At 47.1% G+C, this 25001-nt stretch overlaps 1 protein-coding gene across 1 annotated transcript in view; it reads left to right on the forward strand.

Moving 5' to 3' along the window:
* LOC127640503 (androgen receptor-like) overlaps nt 1-25001 on the forward strand; it is a 131725-nt gene that overhangs the window by 33167 nt on the left and 73557 nt on the right. Inside the window, exons 2-3 of the mRNA XM_052123106.1 lie at nt 8722-8873; nt 10735-10851. Of these exons, the coding sequence (XP_051979066.1) occupies nt 8722-8873; nt 10735-10851 (269 nt within the window). The remainder of the gene's footprint in view (nt 1-8721; nt 8874-10734; nt 10852-25001) is intronic.

Consider the following 25001-nt stretch of genomic DNA (forward strand, 5'->3'; position numbering starts at 1 on the left):
TATTACCTCTGCCGAGGGAAAGGGCGCTAGGTGCAAGCAATTCACCCGGTCAATCCGTCAGCGTGTTATCGAGATATACACGGTAAGATTCTCTAGAAAAAACAGGAATCTCTTTGCGAGATTCTCTAAAATTGCCGTCTACTGCGTCGTGGTTGCCCAACCCGCTGCTCTGCAGGGGGGGCGGGGGGCATGGCCTGGGTGCGATAGGCCAATTAAATGGCGTCCACCACCCAATGGGAGAGCCTTTGTTTGGAGACAGCGTTCCCTTTCTGCTGTCCACCGAAGCAAACAAAGAGCTGCTCTGAGCGTCTAAAGCTCTGCGTGCGGTCCAAGTAGATTTGCAAAGCACGTACTGTACACAGCAACGAAGGGGATGGGTCTGTATCGTCCCGGGGCAGCGCTTGCAGGTTCACTACCTGATATCTGAAGGACGTGGTAGGAACCTTGGGCACGTAGACCAGTCGCAGTCTTAGGATCACATGTGTGTCTGCCGGACACAGGTGTCACTGATAGAGAACACCTGCAGGTCCCCGACCCTCTTGATGGAGGCGAGCGCAAACAGCAGGGCCGTCTTTAGAGAGAGGATCCTGAGTCCAACTGATTCTAGTTGCTCGAAGGAGGATCTCTGAAGGTCCCACTGAGAGATCCCAGGAGGGGAACAGGCATGGCCGGGAGGAATTTAACCTCCGGGCGCCTCTTAGAAACCTGATAATCAAGTCATGCTTACCCAAAGACTTGCCGTCTACTGCGTCGTGGTGGGCCGCGATAGCAGCTACATACACCTTCAAGGTGGACGGGGACAGCCTCCCCTCCAACCTCTCCTGCAGGAAGTAGAGCACCGACCTGACTGCGCACATCTGTGGGTCTTCAGCCCGGGAAGAACACCAATTCGTGAACAAACGCAACTTCAGGGCATAAAGTTGCCTGGTAGAAGGGGCTCTGGCTTGGTTGATCGTGTCTACAACAGCAGGTGGTAGATCAGCTAGATCTTCTGCATCCCATCCAGGGCCAGACATGGAGTTTCCAGAGGTCTGGATGCAGATGCCAGAGCGTGCTCCGTCCCTGAGAAAGAAGTCTTTCCTCAGGTGAATTTACCAGGGAGGGGCTATGGCGAAGAGTACGAGGTCTGAGAACAAAGCCCGAGTGGGCCAGTAGGGAGCCACTAGAGTGACTTGTTCCTCATCCTCCCTGAACTTGTATAGCATCTGTGCAAGAAGGCTCACTGGGGGACATGTGTACTTGCGCAGCCCCTCAGGCCAGCTGTGTGCCAGTGCGTCTGCCCCGAGGAGAGCCTCTGTTTGGGCATACCAGAGTGGGCAGTGGGCAGTTTCTCGGGAGGCGAACAGGTCTACCTGAGCCTTGCCGAACCGTTCCCAAATCAGCTGGACCGACTGGGGGTGAAGCCTCCACTCTCCACTGGGCACATTGAGGATGTGAGTGGCACGCCGAGACTACGGGTGAGTTGTGACATGTGGCGGGAGCGCACGCCGCCTTGGTGATTTATGTATGCCACCGCGGTGGTGCTGTCTGATTTGATGAAGAGGTGTTTTCCATCACACGGTGCGTGCCGTGGCCCCATGCTCGTCCCTGAAGACCGCTGAAGCGGTCTCATATGCTTCAACCCCAGCGGCGCGACCGCCGCGGAGGATGCCATATGTCCCAGGAGCTTCTGGAAAAGTTTTAAAGGGACCGTTGTGCCTGGCCTTAAGGTGGCATCACTGACTGTGCGCGCTCGTTGGTGAGGCGCACTGACATTGAGACTGAGTCTAACTCCATGCCGAGAAAAGAGATACTCTGAACCGGGGTGAGCTTGCTCTTTTCCCAGTTGACCTGAAGCCCTAAATGGCTGAGGTACCTGAGCACCTGGTCCCGGTGGGTGCATAGTAACTCTCGGGAGTGGGCCAGGTTGAGCCAGTCGTCGAGGTAGTTGAGTATGCAAATAATACTTCTCGGAGCGGGGCAAGGGCTGCCTTTGCGACCATCGTAAAGACGCGAGGGGACATGCTGAAGGGGAGGACCTTGTACTGATATGCCTGGCCGTCGAACGCGAACCGTAGAAAGGGTCAATGTCGAGGCAGTATTGGGACGTGGAAGTAAGCATCCTTCAAGTCTACCGCTGTGAACCAATCTAGATGCCGGACGCTAGTTAAAATATGTTTCTGCATGAGTATTTTGAACGGGAGTTTGTGTAAGGCCAGGTTGAAAACTCGCAAGTCCAAGATCGGTCGTAAGCCTTTATTGGGTAAGATGAAGTAAGGGCTGTAGAGACCCTTCTTCATCTCAGTGTGAGGAACAGGCTCTATCTCGTCTTTGAACAAAAGGGTCGCGATTTCTGCATGCAGGGACTTTGCATGTTCGCCATGTACTGCGGAAAAGCGGACGCCCACGAAGGGGGGCGGGGGCCTGGCAAACTGAATATTGTAACCGAGTCGGATGGTCCTGGCCAGCCAGCGAGACGTGTTGGGAAGTGAAAGCCACGCATCCAAGCTCCGTGCTAGGGGCACTAAAGGGACGATTATTTTTTACGTACCCGGCTGGGCGGAGCAGCAGGGTGGAGCAGGTAGTACGGCGTCGGGAAGCGAAAGTGCGACCAGAGGCTCTGGTGCTGAGAAAAGACTCGAAGCACTTACCTTTCTCTGCACACCCAGCAGTGGGCGGGTTAGTGACTGAGGAGGAGGTCCAGCGACGGCGTCCTCTAGACTCGTCAGAACCGGCTGGCCGAGGGACAGTCGTGGCTTGGCTGGAGGCGGGGGGTCCACGTCCAGGGGACTGTTGAGGTCTGGCGGCAGAGTGCCGTGAGAATGGCATTTGCGGGCCAGGTGACCCAGAGACAAAGGAAATAGCTCTTTTATTGAGAATGTGGGTTCCGCAGCCCCGCTTTTTGAGGGGTGCGGCAAATGAAATAAACTCAAACAAGGATTCTCCTGGTCTTCTTACCAGCTCTGGAGCGAACCTCTCGGTCTCTGGGTCGATCGTCTCAGGAGTGCCTGGGAGCCTTCCGGGTCCTCGAGGGGGTCCGTGAGACGGGGGGCTTGCGCTTCCTGTGGGGTGCTCGACGCGGGGGCCGAGAGCTGTGCCCAGGTTGAGGCTGAGCAGCACGTTTCTTAGCCGAAAGAGGACGCCCTCGGCGAGCAGACGGGGCTTAGCCTGTGGCGGCAGGGTTGCGGCGAGGCAGGATATGTGAAATGGCCTCCGTCTGCTTCTTCACCGCGGAGAACTGCTGGGCAAAGTCCTCGACGGTGTCGCTGAAGAGGCCGAACTGGGAGACCGGCACGTCGAGGAAGCGTGTCTTGTCCGTCTCGCGCATCTCGACAAGTTCAGCAAAAGATGACGTTCCTGAACCACGAGAGTGGCCATCGTCTGCCCGATTGACTGCGCTGTGGCCTTCGTGGCCCTGAGGGCGAGGTCGGTCATTGAGCGCAGTTTCTGTAGCACGTCGGGATCAGGACTACACTCGTGCAGCTCTTTAAGAGCTTTGGCCTGGCAGAAGGGCCATGGCATGCAGGGCGGCCTGTCCGGTGGCGCTGTAGGCTTTGGCGGTCAATGACGACGTTGTCCTACAGGCCTTGGAGGGGAGCACAGGGCAACCCCACCAGGTGGTGGCGTTCTCGGGGGCATAGGTGGAACGCAACCGCCCTATCCACCTGAGGAATTGCCGTGTACTCGTGGGCCGCTTCGGTGTCGAGGGTAGTGAGAGTTTTTGAGCGAGGGGCTTTGTGACGAGCAGAAAGGGGTGCTCTCCATGCCGTCATCAGCTCATCATGCACTTCTGGGAAAAAAGGGACTGGGGGGCGTGGCTGTGAGCGGCGCGCAGACCCCAGGAACCAATCATCCAGCCGTAATGGGTGTGGGGAGGACAGAGGGTTCCAGTCCAGCCTCAAGCTGGTGGCGGCCTGTACAAGCATGTCGGACATCTGGGCGTCAGCCTCAGTCTGGGCGTGCTGGCCCGAAGGCGGGACTCATGATGAGCTCATCCGTGACTCATGATGAGCTCTCCGATGCAGCGGTTAGCTATTAGCTCACTCAAGTCTAAATAAAAGTAAAATGTATTTTTTCTAAGCTTATAAATCTTAAAGGGATAGTACACCTAAAAATTAAAATTCTCTCATAATTTACTCACCCTCATGCCATCCCAGATGTGTATGACTTTCTTTCTTCTGCTGAACACAAACAATGCTTTTTAGAGAATAATTTACGAAAAATCTCAGCTCTGTTGGTCTTAAATGCAAGTGAATAGTGACCAAAAAGTTGAAGCTCCAAAAATTACATAAAGGCCACATAAAAGTAATCCATAAAACTCCTGTGGTTTAATCACTGTCTATCAATCTTTACTTTCAATTTCAGACTGTTAAAGAATGGGAAAGTGGATATTGATAGTAAAAAAAGACTTCAATTTTGATCTGTTGCAAAAAATGTGCATAAGCACGACATGAAACAAAACAGAGCTTTGCGGAGGCCAGACAACTGCTGCAATGACATCATGTGTGCACGTGAACCCCTGTGAACAAGCAGTTGCATCGAGTATAAACCTGGATAAAGGAGACTACAGTATATCATGCAAACCTACTCAGGAAAGCTATAGAGATGCAACAGTTTATTGTGGCATGATGTGCATTGTGGAGATAGGACGGTTTTCGGTCACACTTAAACTGCGAAAACTGAAACTTAAACCATGTAAGCGAATGTAATACAAGGAAAACCATGTTGTGGGAGAGAGATTTGCCTTTTTAGTCTAGGGATTGAATGTCGGTTTGCAGTGCAAGAGTGATCTGCTCTGACTGTGCGAGAAAAAAAAAATATGTTTAAAGAGGTTTAATGATGTGACATATTAATCTACTATATACTGTAAAATGCTGAATATTATGTATAATTATGCTATGGGGAAAGATAAATCTAATGTCAAATGTTATGTCTGATTTGATTTAATCAGTAATTATTATTATTATTTAACCGGTTAAGCATTTACTTCCATTAAATATGTATTTTGAAAATAATGTTTAGATTTAATCAGAGACAATTTTATTTTAGAAAAATAACATTTTAATGTAAAATATTTTAAATATATGTAATCAGTGACAGTGTGTAAATGCATCATAATAATAACATAATTCTGTATTTTCAGGAAGCAGAATTATTAGCTTATACTTACATTTGGTGTCATTTTTTAGTCCCACTACATCTCCGATGGATCATTTAGAACTTTTAAGAATGGTACATTTAGCTTACATTTAAAGGAAAGGAACTGTTTTGCATGTGTCTTTAAAGTAATAATAAAAATCTATCTTAACTTTTATTGATTCAGGCTTAAAGAATTGTGAACTGAACCGTGAGTTTAGTATCGTGAACCAAATTGAATCATGAGATGAGTAAATCATCACACCACTAGAAAACAACTATGGCTTACACACACACACACACACACACACACACACACACACACACACACACACACACACACACACAACACACACACACACAAATAAAAGGTTTGAGGCTTGTATACTTGTTTATCATCAGTGGACATACACAAAACACAATAATGTTAACACTCAGGAAAAAAGCTAATAAACTACTTAGCGTAATCACAACGTCACAACAACATAAGAACTTTGCAAATTAAAGCAGCAAACTAAGAGAACTGTAAATCTGTGTAATCTTGTAATGTGCATTTATTCATGTCAGCTGTGCATGCTGGGAAGATCACAATATGCAAGGACTAACACCTAAAATACAAACATAGAAAATATACAGAATTCCACCACAGCAATCTATGCTATATTAGCTGCACAATATGTGGACAGCACTAAAATGTTTATCCAAATAATGTGCTTCATATGGTAACATCTAAACTAAAGTCAGAAAATGTTAACGCCACTGAATCAACCTGAATAAATTACGTTACACCAACAAAACTATTTTAAATGGTTAGATCATAACCATAACCATAACCATAATAGGTAGAAATAGTTACTTAAGGTAATAATGGCAGGCTACCATTTTTTTACATATTGTTTTCAAATATGCAAATTTTCAGTTTAGTTTCAGTTAGTTTAATTAATGATTTTGTTAGTTTTAGTTTAGTGTTTATTTTGTAAGCACATTTCTATTTCGTTTTTATATATTTTTAGTTTGTTTTAGTTTTAGCTTGGCAAACTTAAAATACACTTAAAGCAAAACGAAACAGTTTATTAGACTCAGCATACTTGTGCATAATAACAATAACATAATGGTTTGAGATTCAACAAAGTCACAAAGAATCAAACAAAAGCAAATCAAAAGTATAAAAGTTAAATGTATGAAAATTTCAAATGAACTCAAATTCATGTTAAACTGGAAATCTTGTTAAACTGTTGATGCTCACTGTACCGACGGCGTGCAATCCGTCACTTTGTTTATACATGTTTACATTTACTGCATACGATATGATACGTGTCACGTATAATCTTGAAATCCGTGGTTGTCTGTTAAATATAGAATGTTATCCATTCAACCATGAAGCCAAAAGCCGCTGCAGCGCAGAAATTATCCAAATATGGACATGAAGATAAAAAGTGCATCACATCAGAGCAGAACAGATTTCTGATCTACACATATAAACTCTGTGTAAAGGGAAAAAATTATGTTTAGTCTGATGAAAGATGTCATGAATAGATGATTAAGAATATGTATGGTTTATCAATATTTTCCAAGCTATCGCTTGTATTTGTATTGGTTTATTGAACAGTTCTGGATCTGGCTCTGGACTCAGGCTGCACATTCAAGAAATATTATGCTTTTTGCTTCATTCTATGAATGGAATCCACATGAAATCAGTACAAGAAGCTGATATAACAACTCGATGATAATTGAAAGATGCATTCGATTATGTGTAATTTGTAATGTTTACATGGGCTAATGCTAATTCTAACACGCTAGCACCTGTGCCATAGTATTGCACCTGTTACTCCAGTATGCCAGGCTTCACCACAGTAGGACCTGAAAATATTTATAGATTCAACTTCACACCGCAGGAAACCGTGCCTCCGGGTTCTTTCGAGCAGCAGATTTCAATGGTGGAAATATGCAGTGCTGCAGTTTTAATAATCTATTAAGCTATATAGAATGTAATAATGTCTGTTAATGTTAATAACATTTATTATAAAGGAATATCTATGGTTTACAGTGAAGAAATTATGTTATGTTTTCTTGCATTGTCTGAGGCAGAAAAGTTTAATACAAAAATGATTAAGGGTCTTCCAATACCCACAGGTTTCACCTAAATGTGTGGTATTTTTGGGTGTAATTCTTTTTTTTCTTCTTCTTTTTTTTTTTTTTTTTTGCTTGCTAACTGCATATTCAGTTATTGTGAACTAAACTATTTTCATGTAATTGCATTTCACACAATCAAGAGTTATACAATGACGATTTGTGAGTTTCACTGCAAAGCAAAAAAAAATTCAGTCATTTTAGTCCGCAAAATTCTGGTGGGACTGATCAATAGAACATAACAGTGACTGCCTACTTTTTCAGCTGTATTGGTTCTGGAAGTATTTTTCTTTTCAATTCTTCAGTTCTAAGCCTCAAACCAATACAGCTGGCTTTGAGATTAATCACATTACAGCTTTTGATTTGATACAATTTGAAAACCTGATAAAAAGGACAAAAGTGAAAGATTGTGCACATTTTAATATGAGGGAATTAATTACTAATCCTAAGCATTGCAAATGACAATCCACCACAATTAGTTAAATTGAAACTTTTGACAATAAGCAAATACATAAATATTGAGATATAAACTTACTGTATGAAAATCTATCCATCCATCCATCTGAGAATTTGAGTCTGTTCTCAGACTCACTGATTGTTAAATGTTTATAGACTATTATAGACAGAATTGGCAGCAATCATTAATCATGTCTCTTGTCAGTTTTGGAAAATTAAGAAAAAAATTAGGTGACAATGATATTTAATTTTTTTATTTTTTTTTAATTGTACAATGTTGGGTCTAAGCTCTCTACAGTTAGTAAAATTTCAAAGAAAAAAAAAAAAACTTTCTATCTCCAAAGTGTGCTATTACATCGTCCTATGTTTGACCACCTGAGCTAGACTGCCAAGATAAAATCAGAAATATGCACTTCTTCTAATCTTAGTCATTTCATTCACTTTGCCTTCATCAGTGTGTGTGTGTGGTGATAGAATTGGGTGCCATCATCAGAACAGAATAATGACACTGAATATCTCTCTTTAACCAAAAATCGGTCCATCCATCCTGCAGGAATAAAGCAGTTATTTCCCTTCATTACAGACCATGGCACTTGCATTAGGATAATGTCACCTCTACTTACCACCATTATTTGGCCTCTGACACACACATACCAGGTCTCACTGTTATAACTAAGGGATGGACGTGCAAATAGCATTTGCAATTTTGCAGCCGGACAGTGGACAATGATGGAAAACTTAATCCGCAAGCAACTGTATTTTCATTCCATTCAGTCATCAAAATGTACCAACACCAATTACTCATTTATATCTGTGCTTGTGTGCGTTTTTTCTTTTTCTGGTGTATATGGTCTCGTCAAAGGACTGATAATGGTCCTCATGATTTATTTTTTCTTTATAACTGACATTATAGTTGGAAAAACAGATTCCATATTTATAATAGAGAACATAACATTTATGCCAGTGGACTTTGTCAGTGTTTTGTTGTGCAATTAGTTCATGCTGGGTTTTTACTTTTAGGTTTGATGGAGGGAGGAGTGACATTTTCCCAATGGAGTTTTTCCTTCCACCACAAAGGACATGCCTAATCTGCTCTGACGAAGCATCTGGATGTCACTACGGAGCCCTTACTTGCGGAAGCTGCAAAGTCTTCTTTAAGAGAGCTGCTGAGGGTAACACTCACGCACCCATTATAACAAACTTTAGGCTTTGGAGTGTATTACACAAGCAAAATATATTCGCCATATGTGAGGACTGTATTCACTTTTATTAAGGCTTTTAATTACAGCTATAAACTGTCATTAAGTCCACATTAAAACCTTTGACCATGTGTCCAGCACAGCTTTTATTGTTTTTAATAGCATCTTTTAAAATAGCACAAATTGGTACATCATACAGTATATAGACACTGTTTGTTTTGGAAATGTAGGAATAAAGTTAAAAAGAGAGACAAAAGAGGGAATAGCTACATTTTGTATAACGCCACACTTTGTAGACTACACTGTAGTCCTAAATGTACACAAATTATTGACACATTCTTTCCCCATTATGCACACCAAAAGAAATGGAAATCTAACACCTACCATCCTAGAATATGCAAACTTGGCTGTACGATTTGTCAAGGTTTGCTATAAAAAAATTAGCAATCAGTGGAACTCAAACACTTAGCTTTTAGGTGACCACAGATTTTACATTTATTTTTGTGTCTCTTCAAATTCTGCCTATAGATAAATAAATATACAAATTGATGTGCATAGTATTGATGACCACCTGATATTCAAAGTAGCATTGTTACATTTATTGTGCTTTTGTCCATAAGTATACAATTGGGCAAAGTTTAATAATGATTTGCAATGTAAACCCAAGTTCATTATGCAAATAAATACTTTTTACAGAAAATTGCATACAACTTTAGAGAACTATAGACAATTCTGATGAACTGATGCCCTTTTTCCTTTGAACACCCAAAGAAATTCTGGAAAAACACATTTATCAAAGTTAAGGGGAGAGTTTAAAGGTTTTGCTCCACAGCCAACCATGAACTTCAATTTAATCAAATACAGAAATAACACACTGTTTTACTTAGCGTTCCAACAGTTGTTACTAGAGACAGAGAGAGAGAGAGTGAGGGAAAATATACTAAAAGAAAAATTTGTCTTGGCCTCTTTATTATCCTGTCTGAATAAGTGTGGTGAAATCTGTAAGTTAGAGAATGGATTTTTGATAAGCTTGAAAAAATTGCATGCAAGTGTAACCGGCCATGCTCAAATTCGTACTGGCGTCTCCAGCTTGGCACACTTAGGGGGAGGCTACAGTCTCTAGCGTCAGTCGCTAGTGTGCCTCCTGAGGCCAGGGGAGTGAGATTTACACACTGCAAAGCTACCTACCAGCCAGCTACTGTATTGGTTGGCTTTGGGAAAAATCAAATTGTCATGGTGTCATGCAGTAATTTAGTGAATATTCAAAGTTGTTTGATCCAACTCATTATTATTTCATGATCTGATTACTATGGTGGATTGGATTGGATTGGTTTTGTTGTTTTGGAATTGCATTGTTTTTGTTGTTCAATTTGTTGTTGGTTTGGTTATACCATTGTTATAGATTTTGTTATAGATTTTGTTTGTATTTGTGTGTAGGTCTAACAGTCGCTGTCTGTTAGATCTCATTGTGATTTTACATTAGACCTGACTGCAGTTGTGTAGATTCTTTCAGCAGTGGCTCTGTTTGACTGATTAAGATACACACACATAGATGCCCACGATGCAGAGCCACATTTCAAATCACTCTGCACTTTTCATTTGGCTGTCCTAGGGTGCCCAGAGTGAGTGCTGTGACCAATCTGAATGGCTTGTCACGTTAAAAGCTCCTTCTAGTTGGAGCATTCTGCATGTGTGTTTTCTCCTGTTTTAGTTTACACTATGTTTTGTCACAGTGTAAATGTGATGTGTCCAGTTCTGTGCATGCTGGAGCTTTGCTTTGGGTGCCAAAAAAGGTAAGTTAAAGCCTCTAAAAGCTGTCTCTTTCTTCTTGTAGGGAAGCAGAAGTATCTCTGCGCTAGCAGGAATGACTGCACCATTGATAAACTAAGGAGGAAGAACTGTCCATCTTGTCGTCTGAAGAAGTGCTTTGAGGCAGGGATGACACTAGGAGGTAAATTCATGCGATTCCATGTCAGATGTTCATGGTTATTTTCTTACCTGGCCTCATACACTGAAAAACTTGGTAACTTGCACACTCAAAAAAATATTTTAGCCTATTTTGAAGATGTATCCATTTCAATTTAATAACAAATTTCCATCAAATTGAATTGAATAGTCGAATAAATAAAACTTGCATTTTTTAAGATTTGTAAATTTTATTTTGTTAAAGATTAGGCAGTTCAATTAGATGGAAATTTGTTATTTAATTGAAATGGATACATCTTGAAAAAAGGCTAAAATATTTTTTTGAGTGCAGTTGTTACCTTAAGGATCTATCTCTATTTGATCTAACCTATAAGAATGGCATGTGTTACATTTGACAGGTAGATGTAGTCTGATTAAATCACATTTTTATAGTAGTTTAGATGTTACTACATTAAATTGTTTAGTTTACAAAAAGATATTTTACAGTGTACTGCCCTAGAAAGCTAAAACAATGAAGTAACATCTCGGTTACTATCGTAACCTCCATTCCCTGATGGAGGGAACAAGACGTTGTGTCAATGTAGTGACACTAGGGGTCTCTCTTGAGAGCCTCGGATCTTTTAGAAAAGGCCAATGAGAATTGGCGAACAGAATTTGCATGTCACTCCCCTGGACATATGGGTATAAAAGGAGGGAATCGTGCGTCTGTTCAGACAGGTTTTGAGCTGAGGAGAAAGTAAGAGGAAGATCCCAGTGTGGGGCAAGAGGGACACAACGTCTCGTTCCCTCCATCAGGGAATGGAGGTTATGACAGTAACTGAGATGTCCCCTTCTGTCACTCACTCAATGTTGTTTCGATGTAGTGACACTAGGGTCCCTATTTAAAAACGCCACAACACTGAACGTGTTATGTGGACTGCTGATATAGGTACAAGCAAGCTGTTGCATGCGAAAATAGCAAGTGCATCAGACTGCACATAACCTTCTCCAACGCTCCAAGAGACGTCATATAGATCCCCACATCACTGAGGGAGGGAAGCGACATAACTACCCTGGGAGCATAGCCTTTGAAGTGCCCACGAGGATGCCACACTTCTTGTAGAGTGTGCTCGAACCCGCAAGGGGGTGGGCATGACCTGGGTCTGGTAGGCCAACTCAATGGCATCCACGATCCAGCGGGCAAGCCTCTGTTTGGAGACAGCGTTCCCTTTCTGCTGTCCACCAAAGCAGACAAAGAGCTGCTCAGAGTGTCTAAAGCTCTGCGTGTGATCCAAATATGTGCGCAAAGCACGCACCGGATACAGCAATGCTAAGACTAGGTCTGCCTCCTCCTGGGACTTGCAGGTTTACTACCTGATCCCTGAACGGGAGCTTAAGAACCTTGGGCACATAGCCCAAGACCTGGGGTCTCAGGATGATGTGAGTGTCTGCCGAACTCCAGGAAAGTGTCGTTGACAGAGAGCGCTTGCAGGTCCCCAACCCTCTTGATGGAAGTGAGCATGATCAGGAGGGCCATCTTCAAGGAGAGGGTCTTTAGTCCGACTGAGTCTTGCGGCTCAAACAGGGCTCCTCGAAGGCCCAAGAGAACAACAGAGAGATCCCATGAGGGGAACAGGCATGGCCTAATAGGGTTCAGCCTTTGGGCGCCTCTAAGGAACCTGATTATCAGGTTGTGCTATCCTAACGACTTACTGTCCACTGCATTGTGGTGAGCCGCTATGGCGGCTACATAAACCTTCAAGGTGGAGGGGGACAGCCGTCCCTCCAGCCTCTCCTGCAGGAATGAGAGCACTGACCCGACAGCGCAGCTCGGTGGGTCTTCAGATTGGGAAGAACACCAATTTGAGAATAAGCGCCACTTTAGGGCATAAATATGCCTTGTATAGGGAGCTCTGGCTTGAGTGATGGTGTCTACGATGGCTGGTGGTAGACCATTTAGATCTTACGTATCCCATCCAAGGGCCAGACGTGAAGGTTCCAGAGGTCTAGACGCAGATGCCAGATGGTGCCCCGTCCCTGTGAAGGAAGGACCTTCCTCAGGGTAATTTGCCAGGGAGGTGGTGTCACGAGGAGCATGAGATCAGAAAGCCAAGCTCGAGTGGGCCAGTGGGGGGCCACGAGAATTACTTGTTCCTCAACCTCCCTGACCTTGCACAGGGCTTGTGCAAGTAGGCTCACTGGGGAAAATGTGTATTTGCGCAGCCCACGGGGCCAGCTGTGTGCCAGCGTGTCTGTGTCGAGTGGGTCTTCTGTCAGAGAGTTTCAGAGTGGGCAATGGGTTGAATCTCGGGTGGCAGACAGATCTACCTGTGCTCTGCCAAACCAAGCCCAAATCAGCTAGACTACCTGAGGGTGGAGTCTCCACTCTCCGCTGAGTGTTACCTGACGTGACAGCGCTTCCGCTGTGGTGTTTAGGTTGCCCGAGATATGAGTGGTGTGCTTTGACCTCAGCCGCCGTGGTTATTTATATGCTCTAGTGTTGTCTTAGCGAATCAACACCTGCTTGCTGCAGATCAATTGCAGAAATCTGCGCAGGGCAAGAAATTCAGCCTGCAACTCTAGGCAGTTGATGTGCCAACCCAGCCGGGGCCCTATCCAGGAGTCAGCCCAACTGGGAGGTGTCGTTGGTAACTATGACATGTCTGAATACCTGGTCTAGGACACATTATAACTGAATAAGTGACGGCAGGAAGGGCTGAGGTTCACACGGTATGTGCCATGACGCAGTGCCCATCTCGGGACTCGAGTCCGAGGCCAGAGCTGAAGCGGTCTGATGTGGGGTGGCTAGAGTGGCTTTCCCTCGGAGGAAGGAGACCGCAACATTGCCATGGTCATGTTCACATAGTGAGAAAATGAGCCATCCAAAAACGCTGCCTCTGTGTGATCTGAGACACGAGAGGCAGCGCCTGTGGCCATCAGAAACGGGGAGGTAACAGCCGCATCCAGGAATGACATAAAGACAGAAGGGCATCTTGAAAAATACGCATCTTTAAAAAGATGTTCAATGTCAGTGTGTTTACTTTTTTAGAGAAATATATATTCTTTTAGAGGGCTGTCGAAGCGCTCAGGGGCGTAGTCTGCACTGGCGTGCAAAAGAAGAGAAAAGCCGCTGAAATGCACTGTATTTCCAACAGGGTATGCTCTTTAGAGGCGAGTGGAACAGCAGTGGGTTTTACTCAGCTCCCTGCAACATAACCGTTCAGCTCAGAAGAAATAATCTGTCTGAACAGATGCACGATTCCCTCCTTTTATACCCGTATGTCCGGGGAGGGGCATGCAAAATCTGTTGGCCAATTCTCATTGGCCTTTTCTCAAAGATAAGAGGTAACCAAGGCTCTCAAGAGAGAGCCCTAGTGTCACTACATCGACACAACAGAATTGGGTTAAATCTGAAATTGAGTCTTTGATACTATAATCTGTCCTGTAATAGACACATTTTACTCGACTATGCTCAAACAGTGTGAAAACTTGATAATTCACATTTGGCTGGGCAATCACAAAACTTTAAATAATTTTTACCTTGTTTCAGTTTTGACGTAGAAACTACGTTTTGGTTTTGTCAGTTTATGGTTTCTTAAATTTGCCTGTGGTTAAATGGGTATGTTTGATAATTACCTATGGTGATTTTTAAATGTAGGGATGTTTTTAACACTATATATATATATATATGTCATTTTTAACTGGAAATATACTTGCTGGCCATCTTGGGAACTCAGCAGCTATTTTTTTATGGATCCAATTGCCATAAAAGTGTAGCTCTTATCTTCTCAAATAGTGAAAGACCAAAATTTGAAATGATTGGTTAAGATTACGATCAAAGGACATATTTCAAATCAGCTAAGGCAATGCTATCATAAATAGTGCTTATTTTTTCTTAGCTCATATTACATAAAAAAATAATAATAAAAAAAAAACATTTTACAGGCTGGTCCAGCTAACAAGCATGCACGTTTTTGAGTTGACACTCAATGTCTGTATCTAAAGGTGATTGCCTCTTTTACCTGTGAGGCGGGGTTTCCTTTATGCTTGGCAAAAGCGGCATTTATTTGCACCTGCTCTCTGTGCTGGTTTATTGATAAATTTGCTTAATTATACAGTTCAGGTATTTGTACAAATGCACCCTCAAAATACAGTATGTGCTGAATGCAATTTGCACAATGCATTTCCGATCTTGCTGGCCAGTTCTATGCACTATATAGCATTGGATGCAGCAGGCCACCACGATCTGACACACTCTGCCGAGACTGTATAGCATTACTTCACTACAGTGACCCAGACACCTGAATCTTGATTAGTATCAAATGTACACAAGCATCTCTTTTAAATTCAGTTCAGCTTACCATCTACTTTTCTAAGCATGAAGTTTATTGGATCAGGCAAACAGCACAGCGTTTTTTTAAATAAATCAATCTATAATGAGCCTAATTTACATAAAAAGGATTCATGTTTATGTGAAAAAGAATTAAACTGACTTGAAAAAATATGTAGTGCTATTTCAGCACTGATTATCTCTGTTTGAAGTCAATTGCAGGTGGTTAGTGAATAAGACGCAGGGTTTTGCGCTGAATTACAACACAACTGTTTAGTAAATGTATCTCTGCATGTTTATATAGCCACACAGAGGCCTCTTAAATGTATTTATTAGGGCTAGGTAGTGATACAGATTTCCTACGACTGGACTTGATTCCGATTCACTAGATCTCGATTCGATAGTTTTCAATTCATTTGGGTATATTTCAGTCTATAATAGATCCTTTCCCACTTGCGGTACTAAAGCCCGTTTTAGATACTTCTACAAGTGCTTTTCGTTGCTTTCTCACCTGAGGAGCCATTTTAGGTGGATTTTTAGCTCCTACTCTGGAGTAGGTTCTTTAGGGGCGTATAGGGACTGTATGCAGCCTGTGATTGGTCAACACGTACAGTACTGTGCAAAAGTTTTAGGCACTTGTGAATAATGTTGCATAGTGAGGATGTCTTCAAAAATAACGCCATATATAGTTTTTATTTATCAAATAATGTCATACAAAGTCCAGTAAACATAAAAAGCTAAATCAATATTTGGTGTGGCCACCTTTGCCTTAAAAACAGCCTCATTTCTCATTTGTACACCTAGACAAAATTTTGGACTGTAAAGAACAGAGAGTATATTAAAAGACAGTTTATTCATCAAAAATGTATTGCTTTGATCTAATCTTTGGACATTTTTAGGTGCATAGTGCAAAATGTGGTCAAGTTAATCACCTGAACCAGCACATAAATCAGCTCAAATGAATGCTAAACAATCTTAGGTTTGTTGGACGTTGTGTGGATATATTTCTTTTTTACCCTGCTTTTGCTTTCGGGAGATGTACACCTTAATCCTGGACTGGCGACAATGAGAGTTAGCGGCCCTGGGCGATGGGTGTGTGCTCCACTAATGTATCGCAGAGCAGCAGTATAAAGTCGGATTTTCTAAAGTTTTCAATGACAAACATGAACTATCCAGATGCTCTGCCATCAGACACTATGCGTCCAGTTGTTCTTGTAGCTCTCCCCTGTTCAGGGCATCACAAGTAACCAACATCACAAGTAACTTCAGTGATGAGATCAAGTGCAACTTAAACCCTGCGATTGTCAAAACGGCATCAGTTTAAACTCTTTAAAACTGTAAATCGTGCAAGGACTCTATGGGATCATGATGCCAAACTGAAACTTTTGGGTGGTCAAAGTGTGATGAAATGAAACATCTTGCCACAAATTCAATTTTTTTTGTTTGTCTGAAACATGGTTGAGTAACACATCAACATCAGTAATGTTACATGTTCCCCTTCTGTCGCTCTCTCCACGTTGTGTCAGAGAAGCGACACTAGGGGTCTCTCTTGAGCGCCGATATTCACCTCTGATCTATTGAAAAGGGCCAGTGGGAGTTGGCAGTCAGTATTTGCATACCCCGCCCCCGGACATACGGGTATTTAAGCGGGGCAAATACGGGAGTTCATTCAGAAAATTTCTTCGGAGCCGATGGTCTGTCTGCAGTTGCTGCGAGTTTACACACCACTATAAAACGTTCCTGTTTCCTCTGACGATCTGCATGCTGTTGGATCTTGACGGCGCACAACAGCGGCTTTCTTCTTCACTTTGCACGGCGTGCATTGTTGCCCCTGAGCGCTTCGACAGCGCAGACACACATACACACTGTGTATAGTAAAAGAGTTATTTTCCTTAAAAGAGTAAATTTCTCTAAAAGAGCAAACACAGCAGTGTTGAACGTCCTTTTCAGGACGCGTCTTTCTGAAGATGCCTTTCCGCCCCTGTGTAGTTTTTGGAGGCGGTGATTTCTCCCCACCTCTGACGGTCATAAAAACCGGCTGGCGTACCTGGGTTGCGAAACACACAGGCAGCGTTTTTTATGAATGGTCTATGTTTTCAGTACGAAAACATAGCCATGACAGCATTGCGGTCGTAGGCTTTCTCTTGTAGTGAGAGAGAGCCGCTTCAGCCACCCCCCGCACCTCGCCTCCTTCCCACGGGATTGAGGCAGGCGCCGTGGCGATGAAAACGATCTGGGGTCAATGGCGGGCAGCGTTTGCCGGGTGAACCCCTTGAAACCCCCGCCTCCCGGCACGCTTGCTGTTTTCCGTCCGGGCTCGGGATGAGCATGCTCTCTAATGGGTTATGTTTTCAGCCTGAGAACATAGCTGCGATCTCTGTTTTCTTGTGAGGAAGAAAGCCACTTCAGCCGCCCTCCGCTCCTCGCCTCCTTCCTACGGGATTGACGCAGGTGCCGCGAGCGATGAAGATGATCCCGGGATAATGGCGGGCTGCGTTTCACCGGGTAAAAACCGCTCCTAACCCCCCGCCCCCCCCTGCACGCGTGCTTGCTCCCCTCACGAGCTCGGGATAAGCGCGGTCCGCCTAACGGCCGGCCGCCCGGTCCCTGGAGCTCCCGGACATTGGATGACGACATCACCGCTGCATCGGAGAGCATCACAGCGGCATCGGATGCGGATAACTCGCCTGGGCCGCCACCTACGGGTCTGCTTGCCCAGTCTGAGCCTGACGCATGGAGATCAGCTATGCTTCCCCGGGCTTGATGATTCACGGGCTGGTGCGCTGCCCACAGCCGCGCCCCCCGTTCCTTCCTGGACGTGCACGACGAGCTGAGCGAGCCAAGCTTCCTCGCTCCTCCGCTCTCACTACCCTCGGCGGTAGAATGGTCCCAGACCGCTCCCCCCCCCGCATGCCATGGCCCCTCCCTGCAAGTCCACCGGGCCAAGGCACTTCAAGATTTGCACTTGGGTAGTCCTTGACGTGCTGCAGGAACTGCACTCGGACAGGCGATGTCCACCCTCGTGGTCCAGAAACATAACAAATGGACTGGATCTGGTCATAGTACAGGAGGTAGACAAAGCACGCTTTCTCAAAACTCTCCAGTCTCCCAGCTCCATTCGGCGACACCACCTGACGACTCCACCCAGCAGTCCTCAGTGGTGAAGAAACAAACGGAGGCCAGGTCACACGTCCTGCCCCGCCGCAAACCTGCCGCCAGGGGCCATGCCCTGTCTGCTCGCCTAGGGCGTCCTCCTGCAGCTTTCAAGGAAGAAAGAAAGTGGTGCTCCGCCTCAACGAACGAGAGCGGGCCTAGCTCTCAGCCCTGCATTGAGCTCCCCGCAGAAAGAGGACGCCCCCTCGTCTCACGGACCCCCTCGAGGACCCGGAAGGCTCCCAGGCGCTCCTGAGATGACCGACCCAGAGACTGAGACGTTAGCTCCGGAGGTGGTAAGACCGCTCTGTTCCCTGGTGGAGGGCTGGGAGGAGAATCCTTTGTTTTTACATTTTCCACATTCTCAATAACAGAGCTATTTCCTTTGCCTCTGGGTCACCTGGCCCGCAAATGCCGTTCTCACGGCAATCTACTTTCAGATTACGACAGTCCCGGTACACCGGACGCGGCGATCCCGCCTTCCGCCTGCCCACGACTGTCCCCGGCCGGCCGGTTCAGATGAGTCCAGAGGACGCCAGCATCAGACCTCCTCCTCAGTCACGAACCCGCCCCTGCGGGTGCGTGGAGCAAGGTAAGTGCTTTGAGTCTATTCTCAGCACCTCAGCCTCAGGCCGCAACGAAGCCGCCCGACGCTGCATTACCTGTTCCGCCCGGCTGTGAGGCCCCGCCGGGTACGTCCAAAATACTCGTCCCTTTGGTGCCCCTAGCGTAGAGCTGGGAAGCGTGGCTTTCGCTTCCCAATGCATCACGCTGGCTGCACCGGACCATTAGACTCGGTTGCGCAATTCAGTTTGCCCGGCTCCCGCCCCCCTTCAGGGGCGTCCACGGAAATCATGACCCTCTTAGCCAAGGGCGCGGTAGAGCCCGTCCCTCCAACCGAAATGAGGAAGGGTTTCTACAGCCCTTACTTCATTGTACCCAAGAAAGACTGCGGCTTACGACCAATCCTGGACTTGCGAGTTTTCAATCGGGCCTTGTTAAAACTCCCGTTCAAAATGCTCACGCAGAGAAATATTCTGGCTGGCGTTCAGCATCTAGATTGGTTCGCAGCGGTAGACCTGAAGGACGCATACTTCCACGTCTCAATTCTGTCACGACACCGACCCTTCTTACGGTTCGCGTTCGACGGCCAGGCGTTCCAGTACAAAGTCCTCCCCTTCGGCCTGTCTCTGTCCCCTCGCGTCTTTACGAAAGTCGCAGAGGCGGCCCTTGCCCCGCTACGAGTAGCCGGCATCCGCATTTCTCAACTACCTCGACGACTGGCTCATCCTAGCACACTCTCGAGAGTTACTATGCACACACAGAGACCAGGTGCTCCGGCACCTCAGCCGCTTGGGGTTTCAGGTCAACTGGGAAAAGAGCAAGCTCACTCCGGTTCAGAGCATCTCTTTTCTCGGGTTGGAGTTAGACTCAGTCTCAATGACAGCACGTCTCACGAGTGAGCGTGCTCAGTCGGTGCTGGACTGCCTCGCTTCCTTCAAGCCAGGCACAGTGGTCCCTGTAAAACTTTTCCAGAGGCTCCTGGGGCATATGGCATCCTCCTCGGCGGTCGCGCCGCTGGGGTTGATGCATGTGAGACCACTCCAGCACTGGCTCCAGACTCGAGTCCCAAGACAAGCATGGCACCACGGCACGCATCGGGTAACGATCATCCCCGCCTGCCTCAAACACTCCGACCCTGGACAGACCTCTGCTTTCTACGGGCAGGAGTGCCCCTGCAGCAGGTGTCCCAACGCGTCCTGGTCACAACCGACGCCTCCCGGTCCGGGTGGGGTGCCGTGTGCAGCGGGCACGCAGCAGCGGGCCGTTGGAAAGGGGCCCCGCTGCGTTGGCACATCAATTGCCTGGAGTTGTTGACCGTCCTTCATGCTCTCAGGAAGTTCCTCCCGTTAGTTCGGGACAAACATGTCCTCGTGAGATCGGACAGCACCACGGTGGTGGCGTACATAAATCGCCAGGGCGGCATACGCTCCCGCCACATGTCACAACTCGCCCACCGTCTCCTCCTATGGAGCCAGCAGCGACTCAAGTCGCAAGCTCAACGTCGTAGCGGACGCGCTATCACGACAACGCCTGCCCGGCGGGGAGTGGAGGCTTCACTCCCAGTCGGTCCAGCTGATTTGGGAACGGTTTGGCAAGGCCCAGGTAGACCTGTTTGCCGCCCAGGAAACCTCCCACTGCCCGCTCTGGTATGCCCTAACAGAGGCTCCCCTCGGGACAGACGCGCTGGCACACAGCTGGCCCTCGGGGCTGCGCAAGTACGCATTTCCCCAAGTGAGCCTTCTTGCACCGGTGCTGTGCAAGGTCAGGGAGGACGAGGAGCAAGTCACGTTAGTGGCCCCCTACTGGCCCACTCGGACTTGGTTCTCGGAACTCATGCTTCTCGCGACAGCTCCTCCCTGGTGAATTCCCCTGAGAAAGGACCTCCTCTCTCAGGGACGGGGCACGCTCTGGCACCCGCGCCCAGACCTCTGGAACCTCCACGTCTGGTCCCTGGACGGGACGCGGAAGAGCTAACGACCGTTGTGAATACAATCAACCAAGCCAGAGCCCCTTCTACCAGGCACCTTCACGCCCTAAAGTGGCGCTTGTTCGCAGATTGGTGTTCTTCCCGAACTGAAGACCCGCAGAGATGCGCTATCAAGTCAGTGCTCCTGTTCCTACAGTGGTGCCGCCATTGCCGCCCACCACGATCCTGTAGACGGCAAGTCTTTGGGCAAGCACGACCTGATCCTCAGGTTCCTGAGAGGCACCCGGAGGTTGAATTCCTCCCGGCCAGGCCTAGTTCCCTCCTGGGATCTCTCGGTAGTCTTGGCAGGACTCCAGAGACCTCCCTTCGAGCCGCTTGAATCAATTGGACTCAGGGCCCTCTCTCTTAAGACGGCCCTGCTGATCGCACTCGCCTCCATCAAGAGGGTCGGAGACCTGCAAGCGTTCTCTGTCAGCGACACTTGCCTGGAGTTCGGTCCGGCAGATACGTCTGTGATCCTAAGACCGCGACCGGGCTATGTGCCCAAGGTTCCTACCACACCATTCCGAGATCAGGTAGTGAACCTGCAAGCGCTGCCCCGGGAGGAGGCAGACCCAGCCCTTTCGTTTCTGTGTGCAGTGCGTGCCCTGCACATTTACCTGGACCGCACACAGAGCACCAGACGCTCTGAGCAGCTCTTTGTCTGCTTTGGTGGACGGCAGAAAGGGAATGCCGTCTCCAAACAGAGGCTCGCCCACTGGGTTGTCGACGCCATCACACTGGCTTATCACACCCAGGCCGTGCCCCTACCCTTGCGGGTCCGAGCTCACTCAACAAGGGGTGTTGCGTCCTCGTGGGCACTGGCAAGGGCACCTCCCTAGCAGACATCTGTAGAGCCGCGGGTTGGGCAACACCCAATACCTTCGCGAGGTTTTACAACCTCTGCGTTGAGTCGGTTGCGTCTCGTGTTTTCTCAGGTCCGAGCCCGTAGAACTCGGTAACACGTAGACCAACCAGCCGGGTGGATCGCTTGCGCCCAGCACCCTTTTCCTGAGTAGTGCGCCTTCTTCCCAGGGCACCCCACTCCGAGTCGGGCCCCTGGTCGATTCCTCCCTAGCCCTCCGAGTCCGCGGTTCAGCGGAGGAACTCGCCGACCCAAGCCACTGTGGGTACCCTGATGGCTACCCTGTACTGGTATAGGTGCTCCACAGGTAAGGCCTCCTGCTCGGACTCCCCCTGTGTGTAATTCCACGGTTCTGTCCCCTTACGAGCGGACCCCCGTGTCTCCCTTAGGCAGTTACAGCTGTCCCGGTCGCCGTGCTGTAGCAACTCCCCCCTTTTGAGGCTGGATCTACCACCGCACCATACTTTCCACACGAGCCCTAAGACGGCCGTGTGACGTGTCTACCACTTTTCCTCCCCAAGAAAAGGGCAGGTGTGGTCTCCGCAGGGTCTGGGTAAGACCCCCTTCCCTATATGCGTGTAAGGGCCCCGGCCGTGATTGCTCTATGCGAGAAACATAGAGAGAAATGAGGCCCAGCCAGGCTGGCCCGTTCCCCTGTTGGCAAACATCGCCTTGTTCCCCTCCCAGGGTAACTAGAAGGATTCCGATGTTCTTATGGGGCATTGGGGAAGGGTACGTGCAGCCAGGTACAGACGATGCGCGGCACTGGATGAAATCCCTGCCCGCTTCTGTATCGGCGGTTCACGTACACGGTTCAGCGCATGGCAAGATTGGAATGGGTCCCCTAGTGTCGCTTCTCCGACACAACGTGGAGAGAGCGACAGAAGGGGAACGCTTGGTTACGTATGTAACCTCCGTTCCCCGAGGGAGGGAACGACACGTTGTGTCTTTCCTCCGCCATGTCGCTGAACCGAGCCACTGTTGTGGCCGGACCAAATCCTGAATGAACTCCCGTATTTGCCCCGCTTAAATACCCGTATGTCCGGGGCGGGGTATGCAAATACTGACTGCCAACTCCCATTGGCCCTTTTCAATAGATCAGAGGTGAATATCGGCGCTCAAGAGAGACCCCTAGTGTCGCTTCTCTGACACAACGTGTCGTTCCCTCCCTCGGGGAACGGAGGTTACATACGTAACCAAATGTTCCTGTTTATAATATTTTTATAGCTTGTGTTGGGGGTATTATGTTTTATGTTAAGGACAACATCAGATATACCAAGAGACAATTGGTTTATGAATTTGATCTTGAATGTATAGGTGTAGATGTTTCCGTCTCACCACAAATGTATTTTATAATTATTGGTATTTATCAACCACCTTTATCTAATAACGATTTTTATGATAAATTGTTAAAACTTCTTAAGGCTTGTGATTTTAACTAAAGAAGTTATCTTACTTGATCTAAACATTAACTGGTTTGATGCATTTGAACATTTATAGGAAAAACAGTTCTGATGTGATGCAAATTGTAAAAGGACCCACACTGATAATCAGATCTTCTGAAACACAAATCGATTACATTTTTTGTCATAAACCCGATCGTGTAGTAAAGTGTTTCAATGTGATTAAAGGTTTGCCTGATCATGATTTGACACTTATTGCAAGGAAATTGACAAAGAAAAGGTTTGGTAGTCATTCTATTGATAGAATATCTGGTTATTTCAAAATACCAAAAGGTGAGGTCAGTAATTTGAGAAAGGCACTAGATGATATAAATTGGACAGAACATTTTTCTTATAATTGTTCTGAAATGGATGCCAATGTTCTTATGAATACTATTCAAAATACTACAAACAGCTTCATGAGACAAATTAAAAGTCAACCTAGGAAGAAAAATGGTCTTCCATTGCTAAATGAAAGCATTTGGTTACGCATGAAACAAAGAGATAATGCATTGAAACAGTTTCTTAACTTTAGATTGGAACAAGAAAAGTAACATTTTAACAAGTTTAGGAATTAAGTAATAAGTAAAATCAGAAAATCTAAAGCAAAACCCTGGACACATAGCTCGGTTGGGGTCAAAACCACGTGAGAGTACTCCAGACCGAACTCCAGGCAGGTGTCGCTGACAGAGAACGCCTGCAGCTCCCCAACCCTCTTGATGGAAGTGAGTGCAGTCAGGAGGGTAGTCTTCAACAAGACATTTTTTTAGCTCAGCTGACTCTAGGGGCTCAAACGGGGCTCTCCGCAGGCCCAACAGGACCACGGAGAGATCCCACAAGGCAATGAGGCACGGCCTAAAAGGATTCAGCCTCCTCATGCCTCTAAGGAATCTGATGATCAGATTGTGCTTCCTGAGGGACTTACTGTCCACCGTATCATGGTGCGCCACTCTAGCGGCCACATACACCTTCAAGGTGGAGGGGGATAGCTGCCCCTCCAACCTCTCCTGCAGGAAGGAAAGCACTGACCTGACTGCGCATCTCTGAGTGTGTTCACCTCGGGATGAACACCAATTTTCAGCAAACGCCACTTCAAGGCATGCAGGCATCTCGTAGAGGAAGCCCTGGCATGAGTGATTGTGTCTACCACCACCGGTGGTAGGCCACTTAGGTCTTCCACATCCCGTCCAGGAGCCAGACATGGAGATTCCAGAGGTCTGGTCATGGGTGCCAGATGGTGCCCTGTCCCTGAAAGAGGAGGTCCTACCTCAGGGGAACTTGCCAGGGAGGGGCTGACGTGGGGAGCATGAGCTCCGAGAACCAAGTCTGGGTGGGCCAGTGGGGCGCCACCAGGACAGCATGTTCCTCGTCCTCCCTGAACTTGCACAAAGTCTGTGAAAGCAGGCTCACTGGGGGAAACATATACTTGCGCAGCCCTGGGGCCAGCTGTGTGCCAGCGTGTCTGTGCTGAGGAAAGCCTCGGCCAGGGAGTACCAGAGTGGGCAGTGGGAGTATTCGCAAGAAGCAAATGCGTCTACCTGTGCTTTGCCGAATCAACTCCAAATCAATTGGAACTCCTTGGGGTGGAATCGGCACTCTCCCCTGAGCATCACCTGCCATGACAGCACGTCCGCTGCGCAGTTGAGGTCATCCAGGATGTGATTGGCCCACAACAAATTCACCCCTACCCACAGAAATGCAAGGTCAGTCAAAGGACTGAACATGTAGCAGCAGATCGGTGTGATGGCTACGCGATGCGTGCAGCGGCACCATTCCCCTCTCAGGACTCAAGTCTGAAGCCAGTGCCTCATCCTGCTCTCGAGCCCCATATGAGACATCAAACTCGCCCTGGGGCAAGCCGCCTGTCTTATCCCAG

This window comes from Xyrauchen texanus, chromosome 4 (assembly GCF_025860055.1).
Source record: "Xyrauchen texanus isolate HMW12.3.18 chromosome 4, RBS_HiC_50CHRs, whole genome shotgun sequence".
Classification (NCBI taxonomy): domain Eukaryota; kingdom Metazoa; phylum Chordata; class Actinopteri; order Cypriniformes; family Catostomidae; genus Xyrauchen; species Xyrauchen texanus.